This window comes from Nicotiana tomentosiformis, chromosome 10 (assembly GCF_000390325.3).
Source record: "Nicotiana tomentosiformis chromosome 10, ASM39032v3, whole genome shotgun sequence".
Taxonomy (NCBI): Eukaryota; Viridiplantae; Streptophyta; class Magnoliopsida; order Solanales; family Solanaceae; genus Nicotiana; species Nicotiana tomentosiformis.
This window is the reverse complement of record NC_090821.1, coordinates 79,326,793-79,343,688: the sequence shown is the minus strand read 5'-3', so window position 1 is coordinate 79,343,688 and position 16,896 is coordinate 79,326,793. Positions and strand designations below refer to the sequence as shown.

The 16,896-nt window shown below is 36.2% G+C and overlaps 2 protein-coding genes and 1 long non-coding RNA gene across 3 annotated transcripts; all 3 read right to left on the bottom strand.

Annotated features, from left to right (window-relative positions):
* Positions 1–1,259: 1,259 nt before the first annotated feature.
* LOC138900453 (uncharacterized) lies at positions 1,260–2,537 on the bottom strand. The gene has a single exon (XM_070187198.1). The coding sequence runs from the start codon at positions 2,535–2,537 to the stop codon at positions 1,260–1,262; it is 1,278 nt and encodes a 425-aa protein (XP_070043299.1).
* A 6,783-nt stretch (positions 2,538–9,320) lies between these two features.
* LOC104113751 (uncharacterized) lies at positions 9,321–10,217 on the bottom strand. Its single transcript, XM_009624023.2, has one exon. The coding sequence runs from the start codon at positions 10,215–10,217 to the stop codon at positions 9,321–9,323; it is 897 nt and encodes a 298-aa protein (XP_009622318.2).
* A 4,315-nt stretch (positions 10,218–14,532) lies between these two features.
* LOC104113738 (uncharacterized) lies at positions 14,533–15,898 on the bottom strand. The gene is made up of 2 exons (XR_690265.4): positions 15,535–15,898; positions 14,533–14,780 (listed from the first exon to the last, which is right to left on the bottom strand). It is a non-coding gene; the product is annotated as an uncharacterized lncRNA (long non-coding RNA).
* Positions 15,899–16,896: the final 998 nt, after the last annotated feature.

The window sequence follows — 16,896 nt, the reverse complement described above, 5'->3', positions numbered from 1 at the left end:
CCAACTCAGGAATCGAAACGGCAGAGGCACAGAAAACGATGAAAATTGGAATAACGCGACATCGAGGAAGGGATTGGCCGAGGACAGTTAGGAAGCACCAAGGTTCGTGACCGAGGAGCTGACCACGGCCTAGGTCGGTTGTTGCGTCAACAGCTGCAACTATCACTATTTGAAATAAGATATTAAAGAGAATATTCCCTTGATCTGTACTGTTAGGGTTGTTAGGAATATGACTTGTATAAATAGAAAAAGGGATAAGGGGAAAAGGTATGTAATATTCATTTGATAAGAACATATTTTGAGAAGACTCTCTCTAGCAAAAATACAAACTCTATCTTTTTATTAAGATTTTATCATCTATTATTTCATACTTTTCCATCAAATCCGAGAATAGTTCCAATATAGATCAGATGCAAGAAACGTTCCTTCTGGGAATTTGAACATACATTCCTTAAAATTTACTGAATTCTGGATTTATAGTTGAATAAATTTATGGTAATCTCGATCGTTGGATAGACAGCTTAATCATTGGCTTGATGCGCTATGCATTTAGTTCAATTGGAATGATGATTCTATTGACAATTTTGTGACAATTGGCATTGGGATTTAGTGGGAACTTAATATATCATTTGGAAGATGCGAGGTACATTTTCAGATGAGAACTTTAGGTAAAAAATCCCATGTCATTAATTACAACAACGTAACCAGCCAGCTTGCATTGTGATCATGACATCTATGCGTATTTGCTAGCAGTGAATTTGTAAGCTAACAGTTGTATTCCAGAATTTACCAAATGAAGTAGAATCTTTCCCTTTCATGTCAAAGCATATGACTGATCAAGCCATAATCGATGAGGACAAGCACTAAAAAGTTTCGTCTAGATTACACAACCTGTTTCTTATTAGGACCAATTCCCCTTGACTAAGAAGTTAAATTTGTTAACTGAGGTACATATATAGCAATCAAGTTCAGAAAAAAAAAAAAAAAAAAGTCAATTCAGATTTTGATAAGATAATCTTTTGAAGTAAAGCCGTAGTTACATAGTGTTTTTTTTTATATGTTATATTGTCCAAGACAAGTTAAGGAGACCACATGCAAGCTTATTTGAACATCCAAAGCTTGAATAACAAAGGGTATATAACATGGAATCAATACTAAGTAACTCACAATTAGTCACAGTTACGAATTGTCTCTATATATGCCAATATCCAAAAGTTCCATCCTAATTAATATTGCACCACGAACTGAAGAGTGCCAATTTAATTGCGAAGTCGTGGTTGAAACCAAATAGGTGGATATGGGAAAGGTCGTCTGATCCTTCCCTCTTGCATACAATAAACACCTGATTGACGATTAATGATTTGAGATTTTTGGCCTAGAGTATTGATCGCATCCATGGTAAAATAGACGCAATTTTCTTGGCATTCATTGCCACTTGTTGCAGGAATTGAGAAGGAATTGCTATTTGGTGACACAAATACTGCTTGATCGCCCAAATTAGTGACATATTCAAACTTTTTACTTGTCTTGCACATATCTTCATATCGTTGGATTGTCAATTTACCAGTAGGATAGATAATGATATTATCGTCATCTTCATCTTCATCTTCATCTTCATAGTATGGATCTGTCCAGTCCCAAACTATAAGAAGCTCTCCCGTGATTGACTTAGCCAAATATATATATTTCAGGCCAGAATGAGCAATATTAACCTCATTATCACAAGCCTGAATATGATACAACTTCACCTCACAATAATCAGGCTTGAGAACGATGACATGGTTGATCTCGTCAACAATTCTCTTGTCGGATTCAAACTCGTTATCCAGATTTAATATCAAAGCGTGCAACTTACCAGCATGAAATAACAGGCTTTGGTATCTAATATTTCTTTCATCCGCAAATATTTTCCACGAGCTCTCTTCTTCCACGACTCCAATGTCACAATTACAGAATCCCAAAATTTCACGATTATTCACCTCATCCCGAAAAATGGCAGCCACTATGAGATTTTTGGTCAGATCATCTGAGACTGAAAATACTTGAACCGAAAGGACCAAAGATGGGGTAATTATATAATCAGGCTGAAATAATAAGGTTGGGACTGTTGTCAATGAAGGAAGGTTGACATCGATTTCTGAAATAGGATCGAAAAGAAACATGTCCGGATTATGATTAGGTCCAACTATAAGAACCAACCAACCGTTAGAAGTAGAAAAACAGTATGCAGGTCCTTGAGCTACTTTAGGGTATTTGTTCAGAATATGATTAGGTATCTTAAAAGAGTAAAAACGGCCATCGGACAAGCTATAAAAGTTGAATCCTATATGATCATTATATTCACAATCTTTGAGTTGCAAAAGCCAAGGGGCTTCGACATCTGATGGTTTTACATGCTCATGAGCAAACATCGATCGCCATGACTTGCAAACGGCAGACATGCGTATGTAGTTACCTATGCTTATTGTTTTCTTTACTATCTTCTCCATTATTTCTATGGAGACGTCTTCTTGCCACATGCTGCTCGAAAGAGCCATTGGTATTATATCAATAGCAACTATTTATGTACGTATTTATAAGCATGAATCCTGAAAAACCCCACACGGGTGGGAAAACCTAATAAAAAAAAGCAATCCTAATTTGATAATAATTACTAGGAGCAGTTATAGAAAGATTCCCAAGCGTTGGATTAGGGTTTTTAAACTAGCTTCGAATTTTCTTTTTTATCTTATATGTTTTTCATTTTCGACTTAGTCACAGATTGTTAAATCATTTAAAATCTTTAATTTATTCATTTGCTTTTTCTTCTCAATATTTTTCTTTTTGAAAATTCCATAGAAATGAATAAGGCCACATAATATCATACAAAATCAAAATATCTATATATTACAAAGCACAACATTTGAATATAAGTACGATCAGATGGGAGTGAAATTTTCAAAAAATCGGCTTTCAAATGAGATTTTCTTTTCAATCATTAATCATCACATACTCATATACAATAGTTTATTTATTCTAATTATGGATCTTTTTTAGAAGCAGTTACTATTTACAATTCAATATTTTTTCGTTTTCCGACCAAATTTGTTGGAAACATAGTTGGAATTCCTTTATTTTTAACCAATCAAAAGGTTTTAGCAAAATAATTGGAGTTTCAACTATATATTTTTAATATTATAATTTTTTGCAATATATGACTATTTAGTCTAATTGTGTATCTTTTTCGAGCCAAATATGTATAAAAAATAAAATAAAAATCGCTCAAATTTCTTTTTCGAGTCATATGGCAGCACGTCGTTCTCATGGCCTCCATCATGTGAGATTAATTAGGGGGTTGAGAGTATCAAATAACGAAGTAATATAATTAGGATTACAAGAAGTTCGTTTAGGGGCCATATTAATCTATCTATCTATATCTATCTATACTATATTAAAAGCACGAAGGCCTTTAGCGAAATGTCGTTCGCCTTTTTTACCCTTTAAAAATTAATTTCATATTGGGCAAAATAGTCATTTAATTATTTATCTAATATTTAGGACAATAGTTATATAATTATTTTTCTAATATATAGGACTTTTAGTTATTTTCTAATATTTAGGACTTCTAAATCAACTAAATTTTCTATATAAAAATTTTCCTTATTTTAACTATGTGATATACCATATTTGTTTAAAAACAAAATAATGACACATCATAATACGGTTTTTAGGTTTAAAAGCTTAAGGAAAAACATTGCACATTCACATTAATAAGACTTCTAAGCCACATAGGGTAAAAGAAAACGAAAATTTAAAAGAGGAAAATAGAAAAGAAAAAAAAAAGTAAAAGACTGAAACATTGCAAATTCACATTTGGAAAGTTTCTAAACACATTGCACTTCTTTTAGATTTAGAGTCCCTTTTTTTACATAAAAAGACGTGATTAATGAAATTATTTAATTACAAAAAAAAAAGTCCATTTTCAGGTTAATAAAATATTTACAATTTAATTACAAAAAAGTCCCTTTTCAGGTTAATAAAATATTTACAAATATAATTTTCAAGGAATAGTTCACAACTACATAATACAATTTATCATTATATGCTTCCAATAAGCTATTAATAAATTAAAAGATAATTCATAACTCTAATCATTACTAAAAGAAAATTAATGGATATAAATATTTAAAAGTTGTTATTCACCAAACACTAAATATTAAGTAATAAGTTTCGTCACCTACAAATATGATAAAATTATTTCAAACGAAATAAAGTAAAATTGAAGATTTGTTGAAAAAATTATAAAGAATGCAATAATATCGGCCTAACAAAAATTATAACATGAAATATTTTTGGATGAGAGGTTCTATCAAATTCACTTTCATGATGTAATATTATTGTTTTTAATTTCTGATATGCAATTAATTAAGAGAGCTTTTGACAAGTCAAAAGATTGTTAGTGAATTTTTTATGATCTACAAAGCTAATTACACAAAGCAGCACATGAATTGTGGGACGAGCCCGTGTATAAAGCGTCAAGACACATATCAAGCACATGTCGAGCGCTTGAGGCGTAAGCTTCGCAAAATAGGAGCCCACACATAAGTGCAAGAGCATTTCATGTGTGTCTTGCCCCGTACCGGTCCCTATTTTACCTAATCCCTGCTTTGCAAATGAAAACAAAAGTGGTTTGTAATAGTTAAATACAAAGACTCAAAATTAAAACATTCATCAACTTTTACCCTTTGAATCCTTCTTCTTTTTATTAATACGTTGGAAGTTTAGATATTTAGGATTTAAAATACAATCGAGATTTTACCTTCTTATTTAAATAATATAACATGGACATAATTTTCTGTCATAACATGAATATAATTTATTCGATATTATATTTGAACTCTTTTATTTTTGTACTCAAATAATATTTACTGTTCATTGACTTTTTAAGTATAACATTTTAAAACGACACTCTACAACAAAAACAAATATATAGAAGAGAAAGAGAGATTGACGAGAGAGAATTAAAGAAGACAATCAAACAATTTAGATAATTGGCGAAAATACAATCACAAAGAGTCATATTACTTCATTTATCGAGCTAGCTAAATATAATAAGTATTCATAATTTTTAAGAACTTATATTTTTTTTTAATGTAAATATATTATTTAATAATATTTATACGATTTCTTAAAAAATTAAAAAGTTGTATATTCACTGACATGGGTACACGCACAAAGCGCGTACCATAAACCTAGTAAATTAAAAGCGCAGAGACGCTATTATTAAGGCTCTTCCTGAAAAATTGTATCTCTCCAAAATTATAAAAAAAATTACATTAGCAGAACACAGCGATAACTCTCTTCTCTCCACCATAACAACCAAACATCGTTGGAGCATCATAGAATATGTTCTTTACAATGTAGTTCGTGTATGAAGCATATAAATATATATATATTAAGGAGTAGTGAAACAGATATTGTGATTAATCATGAGAAATCGTGTGTTCTTAATTTTTCTTTCACTCTATTTAGCACTTACATAGCAAATCTAGAATCTGTTTCAAAGATCATCTTCCCAACCCCTTTTGGTTTGCACGGCCAAGAGAATTGCATATATGCCAGCATATATACATTTGTTTGGACCCCTAATTTTACTTTGAAGCACCATCTGTGTTACCCTTAATCCATCATCGATATACTAGCAACTTAGTGTGTTCATCTAACCAAACGATCGAACCATAATGTAAATGCACAATTGGCTTTTTCTTACTATTTTCCTTTTAATTAAATATTTATTCATAGGGTAAAAAGTTTCAGTTATATTAAACATACATATAAAAGCTTGTATAAATAGTCAGTAGGGAAATAACAAGGAAAAAAACTAATACAACTCAGCTCAAATAAGTGTCACACATACAAGCACTCTCAACATCTAAGATAACATATAAAGAGTGCATATAGCTGATAGAGATATAACACACAGATATAATATCATGACTAAAAAAATATGATTACGGCTAAGGCAAATAGCTCAATATAACAAAAATAGCCCTCTCATATCTCCAACAGATAGGCAATAGTCCGAACATAATTTCTAGCATGAATAATAGCTCATGTAGTCAACAAATGTAGAAAACACAGTGTCAAAGAAAACATGATAGAAAAACAAGGCATGCAATAGCTTAGAATCTTCCTGGATCATGAATAATCATGGTGCGCATATATGCACACGTCACCTCGCATATGCGTCAGCCCCAACATATAGCAAATATCTTCATCTCCATCTTCATAGTATGGATATGCCCAGTCCCAAATTATAAGCAGCTCTCCCGTGATTGACTTAGCCAAATATATATATTTCAGGCCAGAATGAGCAATATTAACCTCATTATCACAAGCCTGAATATGATACAACTTCACCTCACAATAATCAGGCTTGAGAACGATGACATGGTTGATCTCGTCAACAATTCTCTTGTCGGATTCAAACTCGTTATCCAGATTTAATATCAAAGCGTGCAACTTACCAGCATGAAATAACAGGCTTTGGTATCTAATATTTCTTTCATCCGCAAATATTTTCCACGAGCTCTCTTCTTCCGCGACTCCAATGTCACAATTACAGAATCCCAAAATTTCACGATTATTCACCTCATCCCGAAAAATGGCAGCCACTATGAGATTTTTGGTCAGATCATCTGAGACTGAAAATACTTGAACCGAAAGGACCAAAGATGGGGTAATTATATAATCAGGCTGAAATAATAAGGTTGGGACTGTTGTCAATGAAGGAAGGTTGACATCGATTTCTGAAATAGGATCGAAAAGAAACATGTCCGGATTATGATTAGGTCCAACTATAAGAACCAACCAACCGTTAGAAGTAGAAAAACAGTATGCAGGTCCTTGAGCTACTTTAGGGTATTTGTTCAGAATATGATTAGGTATCTTAAAAGAGTAAAAACGGCCATCGGACAAGCTATAAAAGTTGAATCCTATATGATCATTATATTCACAATCTTTGAGTTGCAAAAGCCAAGGGGCTTCGACATCTGATGGTTTTACATGCTCATGAGCAAACATCGATCGCCATGACTTGCAAACGGCAGACATGCGTATGTAGTTACCTATGCTTATTGTTTTCTTTACTATCTTCTCCATTATTTCTATGGAGACGTCTTCTTGCCACATGCTGCTCGAAAGAGCCATTGGTATTATATCAATAGCAACTATTTATGTACGTATTTATAAGCATGAATCCTGAAAAACCCCACACGGGTGGGAAAACCTAATAAAAAAAAGCAATCCTAATTTGATAATAATTACTAGGAGCAGTTATAGAAAGATTCCCAAGCGTTGGATTAGGGTTTTTAAACTAGCTTCGAATTTTCTTTTTTATCTTATATGTTTTTCATTTTCGACTTAGTCACAGATTGTTAAATCATTTAAAATCTTTAATTTATTCATTTGCTTTTTCTTCTCAATATTTTTCTTTTTGAAAATTCCATAGAAATGAATAAGGCCACATAATATCATACAAAATCAAAATATCTATATATTACAAAGCACAACATTTGAATATAAGTACGATCAGATGGGAGTGAAATTTTCAAAAAATCGGCTTTCAAATGAGATTTTCTTTTCAATCATTAATCATCACATACTCATATACAATAGTTTATTTATTCTAATTATGGATCTTTTTTAGAAGCAGTTACTATTTACAATTCAATATTTTTTCGTTTTCCGACCAAATTTGTTGGAAACATAGTTGGAATTCCTTTATTTTTAACCAATCAAAAGGTTTTAGCAAAATAATTGGAGTTTCAACTATATATTTTTAATATTATAATTTTTTGCAATATATGACTATTTAGTCTAATTGTGTATCTTTTTCGAGCCAAATATACAACAACAACAACAACAACGAACCTAGTGTATTCCCATAAAAGTTGTCTGGGGAGGATAGTGTGTACGCAAACCTTACCTCTACCTTATAAAGATAGAGATGTTGTTTCCGATAGACCCTCGACTCAAGGAACAATGGAGATAAGGTAACAAGTAGCAAACAATAGTAACAATAATATATTAAGGTAACGGGCACAGATGACACATCATGTAATAGTAAATAATCCTGAATAAGATAACACAAAAATAATCCTAGTACTACTGGTAAGCCTAGGAGGAACACATTACTAACTGTCAACTTACAACTCTAATCCTCGACTTTCACGTCTTTCTATCTTGGGTCATATCCTCGGTAAGCTGGAGCAATGACATGTCCTGCCTAACTACCTCACCCCAATACTTCTTAGGCCTGCCTCTACCCTTCCTCAGACCCGCAATGGAAACCTCTCACATCTCCTGGCCGGATCATCTATGTCTCTCCTTTTCACATGCCCGAACCATCTCAACCTCGACTCCCGCAACTTGTCCTCCATCGATGTCACTCATACATTGTCCCTAATAACCTCATTCCTGATCATGTCCTTCCTGGTATGACCACACATCCATCTCAATATCCGCATCTCAGCTTCTTTAATCTTCTGGATATGGGACTTCTTGACGGGCCAACTCTCAGCCCAATATAATATAGCCGGCCTAACCACCACTCTATAGAACTTGCCCTTAAGTCTAGGTGTCATACTCTTATCACACAAAACCCCCGACGCATGCCTCCAGCTCATCCACCCCGCTCCAATACGATGGGTAACATCCTCGTCAATCTCCTTGTTTCCTTGAATAATTGACCCAAGATACTTGAAACTATTTTTTTTGGGGACGACTTGAGTACCAATCTTCACTTCCACTCCTTCTTCATGCATCCAATCTCTGAACTTGCACTCCAAGTACTTAGTTTTCGACCTACTCAACTTAAAACCCTTAGACTCCAGTGTCTCCCTCCAAACTTCCAACTTAACGTTAACTCCATCACGTGTCTCATCAATCAGGACTATATCGTCAGCGAATAGCATACACCATGGCACCTCCCCTTGTATGTGTCGCGTCAGCACCTCTAACTCTAAGGCAAACAAAAATGGGCTAAGAGCTGATCCCTGATGCAACCCCATCTCCACTGGAAAATGATCCGAGTCTCCTTCCGCAGTCCTCACCCGAGTCTTCGCTCCCTCGTACATGTCCTTAATCACTCTAATATACGTCACTGGGACACCGCTAGCCCATATACATCTCCATAGGACCTCTCTCGGGAATTTATCATAAGCCTTCTCCAGGTCTATGAATACCATATGCAAGTTCTTCTTCCTTTCCCTATACTGCTCCACCAGTCTCCTCAAAAGGTGAATGGATTAAGTAGTAGACCTTCATGGCATAAACCCGAACTAGTTCTCGGAAATAGTAGCACTACGTCGCACCCTCTTCTCCACCACCCTCTCCCAAATTTTTATAGTATAACTCAACATCTTGATACCTCTATAGTTGTTGCAGTCCTGAATATCACCTTTGTTCTTGTACAACGGGATCATCAAACTCCACTGCCACTCCCCGGTCATCTCCTTCCCCCTGAAAATGATATCAAACAATCTAGTAATCCATTCCAAGCCTGCCCGCCCCACTTCCTTCCAAAATTCTACTGGGATCTCGTCAGGCCTAGATGCCTTACCCCTGCTCATCTTCCACATTGCCCCCTTAACCTCCTCGCTTCTAATACGCCTGCAAAACCCAAAATCTCTCTGACTCCCTGAGTTTTCCAACTCTCTTAGTACGATGTTCCCATCCACTTCCTCATTCAGGAGTCTATGAAAGTACTCCTTCCATCTACGCTTAATACTCGCCTCTTCCACTAGAACCCTAATGTCTTCGTCTTTGATGCACCGCACTTGATCCAGGTCCCGAGCCTTCCTCTCCCTGATCTTGGTTAACTTGTACATCTTTCTGTCGCCTCCTTTGTCCCCAAGATCCTCATACAATCGCTCAAAATCTGCAGTCTTAGCCACCGTGATTTCCAATTTTGCCTCTTTCCTTGCCAACTTATAACGCTCCCTACACGTCCTCTGCTCCTCCTCATTAGTGCTCCTTACTAGCTTCAGATATGCGGCTTTCTTAGCTTCCACTTTTCCTTGGACCTCTTCATTCCACCACCAGTCCCCTTTGTGCCCTCCCGAATAACCCTTCGATATGCCTAACACCTCTCTAGCAGCTTCCCTAATGTAGTTCGTTGTCGTGGTCCACATACTACTTGCGTCCCCACTACTCCTCCAGGCCCCCATGGCCAACATCGTTTCTCTCAACTTTTGTGCCTTTTCCTTAGTCAAGGCTTCCCCACTTAATCTTCGGTTGGCCGTACACCGCTCTCTTCTTCCTTACTCTCTTGACCTCCAAGTCCATTACCAGGAGTCTATGCTTCGTCAACAGACACACACTCGGGATAACCTTGCAATAGGTATACATGCCCTTATCTCCCCTCCTAAGGAGAAGGTAATCAATCTAAGTCCTGGAAACCTTACCCCGGAAAGAGACCAAGTGTTCCTCCCTCTTCTGGAAACACGAATTAGCTAACACTAGGTCAAATGCTTTAGCAAAACCCAACAAAGACGTACTTCCCTCATTCCTAACTCCGAAACCGAACCCGCCATGCACCTCATCATAACCCCTAGCAGTCACCCCAATATGGCCATAAAAATCACCCTCAATGACGAGCTTCTCGAAGTGCGGAATACTATGTATAACCTTATCCAAATCATCCTAGAAGCGTCTTTGACCTCGTCGCTCAGGCCCACCTGAGGCTCGTAAGCGCTAATCATGTTAAAAGTGTCCCCACTAACCACTAGCTTAATAGTCATTAGCTTATCGTTTACCCTCCTAACATCCACCACCATCTCTCTAAGGTCTCTATCAACTAAAATACCTATCCCATTCTTGCCCACTGCTCCTCCTGAATACCATAGCTTAAACCCGTTAGCATCCCGTACCCTCGTAGCCTTCCATCTAGTCTCCTGAACACATGCTATATTAATCCCTTTCTTATGAAGAATCTTCCCTAACTCTATAGTCTTACCCGTCAGTGTCCCTATGTTACACGACCCCGCTCTCAGCCTACTAGATCCCTTACCTCCCTTACCACCCTTTCCCCATGCCCCCGGCCCACCCGAGGACATGATACTACTCTACCATCATTTCGACTAGCCACCTCACCCATAAAGAAACTAAGGACTACAAATTAAGATTAAAACTAACGCAAATGCAGACAAGTTGAAAAGCTTCAATGTAGACTAAAATATTATCTTAATCACACAAGAGGTACAGTGACTAAGCTAATGGCCAAGAAAGGTAACATGCAACAAAGGCAGGAAACTAATGCAATATTCAAGGGTAAAAGGCAGGCAACAAAGCTATGCACACGCAAGATACGAATACGAAGCAGGAATGATAGAACCTGGAATGTCTATGGATGCCAAAATGGTGTTGACCAACAACATATACAGTCCGAAATGCCTACCCGCCGCCCACCTCCAGTTGCCCGCATCTGGGCCACACCTTCCTCTCAAGGCTCGCCGAAAAATTGCCCTTGTGCAGATTCCTCTACCGCCGCTGCTACGCCAAAAATTCGACAAGCAACATACCAAGAAAGGACAGAAGACAGCCAAGAAGGCCTAGCCGCCCAAGAAGAACTCCGCTGCCCGGCGGAGATGCCCGTCGACAGAGAAAAAATGAAAGACAATAAAAAATACCAAAAACAAAAAAAACAAAAGCTGGAGATAATAAGACAAGGGTAGAGGAGAAAAGGGATAGTGGATGAGGAAGAAAGAGGAGGCAGAAACAGGGGGAGATAAAGAGAAGATGAAAGGGGGGGGAGGGAGGGGGGACAGATCGCCGGATCTGGGATGGGGAAAGAGGAAGGGAAGGGGAGTTACCTGACTCGATCTGGTGGAGGCCACCGGAATTACGTCGGTGTTAGCCGAGGTTAGAGAGAGAGAGAGACGTTAGGTTAGAGAGAGAAAGAGAGAGACGTTAGGTTTCGAGCCAAATATGTATAATAATAATAATTAAAAAAAAATCGCTCGAATTTATTTTTCGAGCCATATGGCGGCACGTCGTTCTCACGGCCTCCGTCAGGTGAGATTAATTAGGGCGTTGAGACTGTCAGATAACCAAGTAATGTAATATAATTAGGATTACAACAAGTTTAGGTGTGCATTGAATAATCCGTGCCAATTTAGGGGCCATATTAATAAATTAAAAGCACAGAGACGCTATTATTAAGGCTCTTCCTGAAAAATTGTATCTCTCCAAAATTATAAAAAAAATTACATTAGCAGAACACAGCGATAACTCTCTTCTCTCCACCATAACAACCAAACATCGTTGGAGCATCATAGAATATGTTCTTTACAATGTAGTTCGTGTATGAAGCATATAAATATATATATATTAAGGAGTAGTGAAACAGATATTGTGATTAATCATGAGAAATCGTGTGTTCTTAATTTTTCTTTCACTCTATTTAGCACTTACATAGCAAATCTAGAATCTGTTTCAAAGATCATCTTCCCAACCCCTTTTGGTTTGCACGGCCAAGAGAATTGCATATATGCCAGCATATATACATTTGTTTGGACCCCTAATTTTACTTTGAAGCACCATCTGTGTTACCCTTAATCCATCATCGATACGCTAGCAACTTAATGTTAATGCACAACTGGTTTTTTCTTACTATTTTCATTTTAATTAAATATTTATTCATAGGGTAAGAAGTCTCAGTTATCACTATTAGAAAACTGGCAAAATTCATCCAACAAATACCGACTGAAGTCGGTAGAAAAAAAAACCCGATCGAAATCGGTCGAAAATTAAGTAACTTGATCGCAAAAGTCAAAGAAAATATTACTGACAACGGAAATAGTGGTCCCACAACAAAAAAAATAAAAATTCCGACCGAAACATGGTCATACTTGTATATAATCTACAAAATTAATTTTTTATTAAAGGTTTTCAAAATTTCCGACTGAAATCGGTCGGAATATTTGAAATTATCATTTTCCGCCCAAGGCAATTGGTTTTTAATATAACAAAAATTATATATATTTAATTTACCAACCGGAATAAGTTATAATTAAATATTTCAGACCGAGTTCGGTCGGAAAATCAATTTTAAAATAATTCAAATATAAATTTAATAATATTACCGATCGAAGTCGTTCGATTTTTGTCAACCTTTATAGAGAGAACTGTCACACCTCCTTTTTCCCGAGAGGGATAGGGAGTTTTTTCAATTTAAGTGTCATTATCGAAATGGGATTATTATTTTTATCAGAGTCGCCACTTGAAATAATTTATGGTGTTCCAAGTCACCGGTTTATTTTAAATCATAAATCGAGAAAATTTGACTCTGTTAAAAGTCTGCGAAAACCAGAAGACCGGGTAAGAAATTTTGTTAACCCGGGAGAAGGTATTAGGCATTCCCCGATTGCATGATTTTAGCACAGTCGCTCAACTATTATTAATTGGCCTAGTTGTCTGATTTATTACGTATTTTAAACATATTGGTGCATTTTAAACTTTTTAGTCGCTTTTAATTATTTAAGGAATTATTTGAACAAGTCGCGATGTCGCGCACTCGTTTGTTTTTGTACATATTGCGAATCGCGTCACGGGAACCGTACCCACGATGTACAACACATTTATTTTAGTTATTGTTTGAGGTCATGATCGGGTCGCATGAAATGCGCACCCGAATTGGGATTACGTATCATGACTGTGCCACGAGAACCGTACTCATAGTCGTGATGATTTAATTACGCGCATAAAGAAAACTACGATATTCATGAGTTGTTTATTCTTAAACTACTTTGGGATTGATTGTGAGGCCATGATTTATGAAAATATTTTTTGAACAAGTCGCGACGTCGCGCACTCGTTTATTTGTACACATCGCAAATTACGCCACGTGAAACGCACCCACAATCTACAACGTGTTTAATTTTATTATTGTTCGAAGTTATAATCGAGTCACGTGAAACACACACTTGAATTGGGTATTACACGTCATGACTATGCCACGGAAAATCACGATGATTTATTAATCGCACCTAAAGCAAAGCTATGAATGTTGATGTTTTAATTGATTTTTTAAAGTTTTGAGGGAAGTCACGAGTGAACATGTCTTGATTTGAAATAGATTTTCTATAATTGCTCTAAGTTTCAAAAATACGTTAAAAGTCCATTACTGATGTTGTAGGTTAATATTGCTCAAAGCTTATTCAAATACTTAAAATAACGACTTTGGAAAGGAAGAAACATCATGTATTAAAGACTGGCTCATAAATACATTTGCAAAGCTGAATCAAACTTAAAGTTTGCACACACAGCCTACTATTACATGCTGCAACATGGCTACTTTTACACCTTCAGCCAAAATTCAGCTCCTATACATCAAGTAATTAAGCAGATTTAGCACCTAAAAGAGCTCGAAAAATCTGCAGCTACTTAACCAAAATTGGTATCAAACCGCCTAGGGTTTTAATAAATCACTATTAGATCATCACAACTAAATAAAAGTAAGAAAAACATGCTCAGAGCCTTACGACTAAGCTGTTATCAACTCAAACATGCACCTCAAATCAATTCCAATTAACAGTCACATAATGGGGGTAATTAATACATACATTTAATGCCAAATTTCAACTTACTAAAAGAAAACATAAGTAAATCCGAACAAAAACAGAAACAGGTAATCAAAATCTGGAACTCAGCTCACATAACCACACGACATTGAGAGTGAGGCAGTAGATAATTCAAAACTTCATGCATATGACCCCATGCATAGATGTTCAGCCACATACCTGTTTACAGCAGAATTAGACCCAAAAAAAAAAAAAAAAAAAAGCTATGAAGTTGAGAAGATGTATCAGCAAAACAGAACAGCAGCAAAGAGAACAATTCAAAATAGCTTCAAATTTAACCCAGAAATCCAGAAGTTGCTCAAAATTTCGGATGAAAGCAGAAAAATGGAAAATAAAGGTGAATTCTCTGTGTATCTTTTTAGAGTGAGTGTGCACATTTTTTAACGTGTGAAGTTCTGTGAGGGGAGTCCCTTTTTATAGGGCAGATAGGATCGTCTCACCTCCTATGTACTCTCCCTAAAATTTAGGGAAAAAGATTCTTTCCTAACTAATTCTACACATGTCCCTTTCTTATCCAATTTCAGCATTTTTTAACTGAAAATTGGACAGCTGCCCATTTTCTAGAAACTTCATCTTGGGTCTGGGCCAAATGCCATGGCTAAATGGCCCAAGACATACCCAAATCTAATTGGGCTCTCGACTGTCAAACCCGGCAGACCACCAAGTCCCAAAATCAAAAAAAGAAACTCAGGAGGTCAAATAAAAGAAAATGCTGATTTTGAACAATTAAGATTTAAGACTAATCACTCTGAGAATGATAAATGCAATGAGGTTAGGATATGACTGAAATTAACTAAATATTAACGTGTTATAAAATTAATTAACAAAAGAACCTAAAATCTGTAATTGAATTGATTAAACAAATAATAATAGAACAACTATAAAAATAAAAAAAACAGAGAGAAAAAATTACCAAATCACGGCTCATGACATAGATGACCAAAATCGACCCCAAAGAGACCAATGACGCCCAATTCTAAACAAAGCTGACCTCCCCGGTTCTTTTCCTTTGAAGAATACGGCTCGAAATTTACTTCTGGCCGGGTTTTTGAGGGAAAAGGACCCATGAGATGTCAAACGGCCAATGGGGTCAAACGGGTTCCGATCTTAAATCTAAGATTCACGGAGCTCTAATGGAAATTGAGGGGAATTAATGGTAGGTTGGTGATGGGAGGGAGCTTAGGATTATGGGGTGAGGTTTAGAGTTATGTGGCGACATTTAGGGCGGCGCTGCCGTCCAGGGTTAAGAGGTGGTAGGGAGGATGAAGAAAAGTGAGGGTTTGTCTTAGGTTTTTTATTTGGGGGGGGGGGGGGGTCAAACAATAGTAAGGAAGATGGGAATGGAGTTCCCAACCGTCCGATCAAGGGAAATCAAGGGACGAGATTGATCAACACCAAAACGGTGTCGTTTAGGGATTAAACGGGGTCGTTAGGTTAAGTGCAAGGCTGGACCGATTTGGGAATTGGGCTCGATGGCTTTGGGGGGGGGGGGGGGATTTGGGCCTAGAAATTGTTTTGGCCCAAATTCGGGACCAAACAAAACTCTTTTTTTTCCTAATAAGATTAATTAAAAACCTAAATTAAGTCTTAAATCAATCTAATTTGTAGAATTAAAATTAATTATCTATTTCTAATATTTAAATAATTAATTAATTTTAAACTAATTAAAGGAGAATACTAATTTAACTAAAATCTACAAATGACCAATGTTTTTGTGATTTTGTTTAATAATGTAATTAATTTATGTAATTGAATCCTAAATGCAATTAAGACTTAAAATGCTATGCATGAAATATTTTAGATATTTTTTGTATTTTTCTCATGATTTTAAAATGTTAAATATGCAACTTAATGCAAGCAATAATTAACAAGAAATCCCTAAAAATTCTATAAAAATTAAAATAATTAGAAAAATATATTTTGTGAATTTGTAGGAGTATTTTTAATCGGGCAAAAATCACGTGCTCACAATTGTCCCTCTTTGCTCGGAAACACGAAGAATTTTTGGGCTAAGCTAAAGTGAGCGAATACGAGCGATTTTTGCTCGTTTGGATACTCCATGGGAAGCATTTTGAAAAGGTTTGACCGAACCTTGCTTCCGAGGTTGCCTACATATCATTGGCTATAAAGGAATTAGGTCAGTGTAGTTTGGAAGTTTTGGTAGCTGGGACTACCGAGAAGCTGTGATTTCACTGTTGTTGCTGCTGGTACAGCTTGCTGAACTCCGTATTATACCGAAATCAAAATGAAAAGAAACTAAGCAAGTCTATCGGCT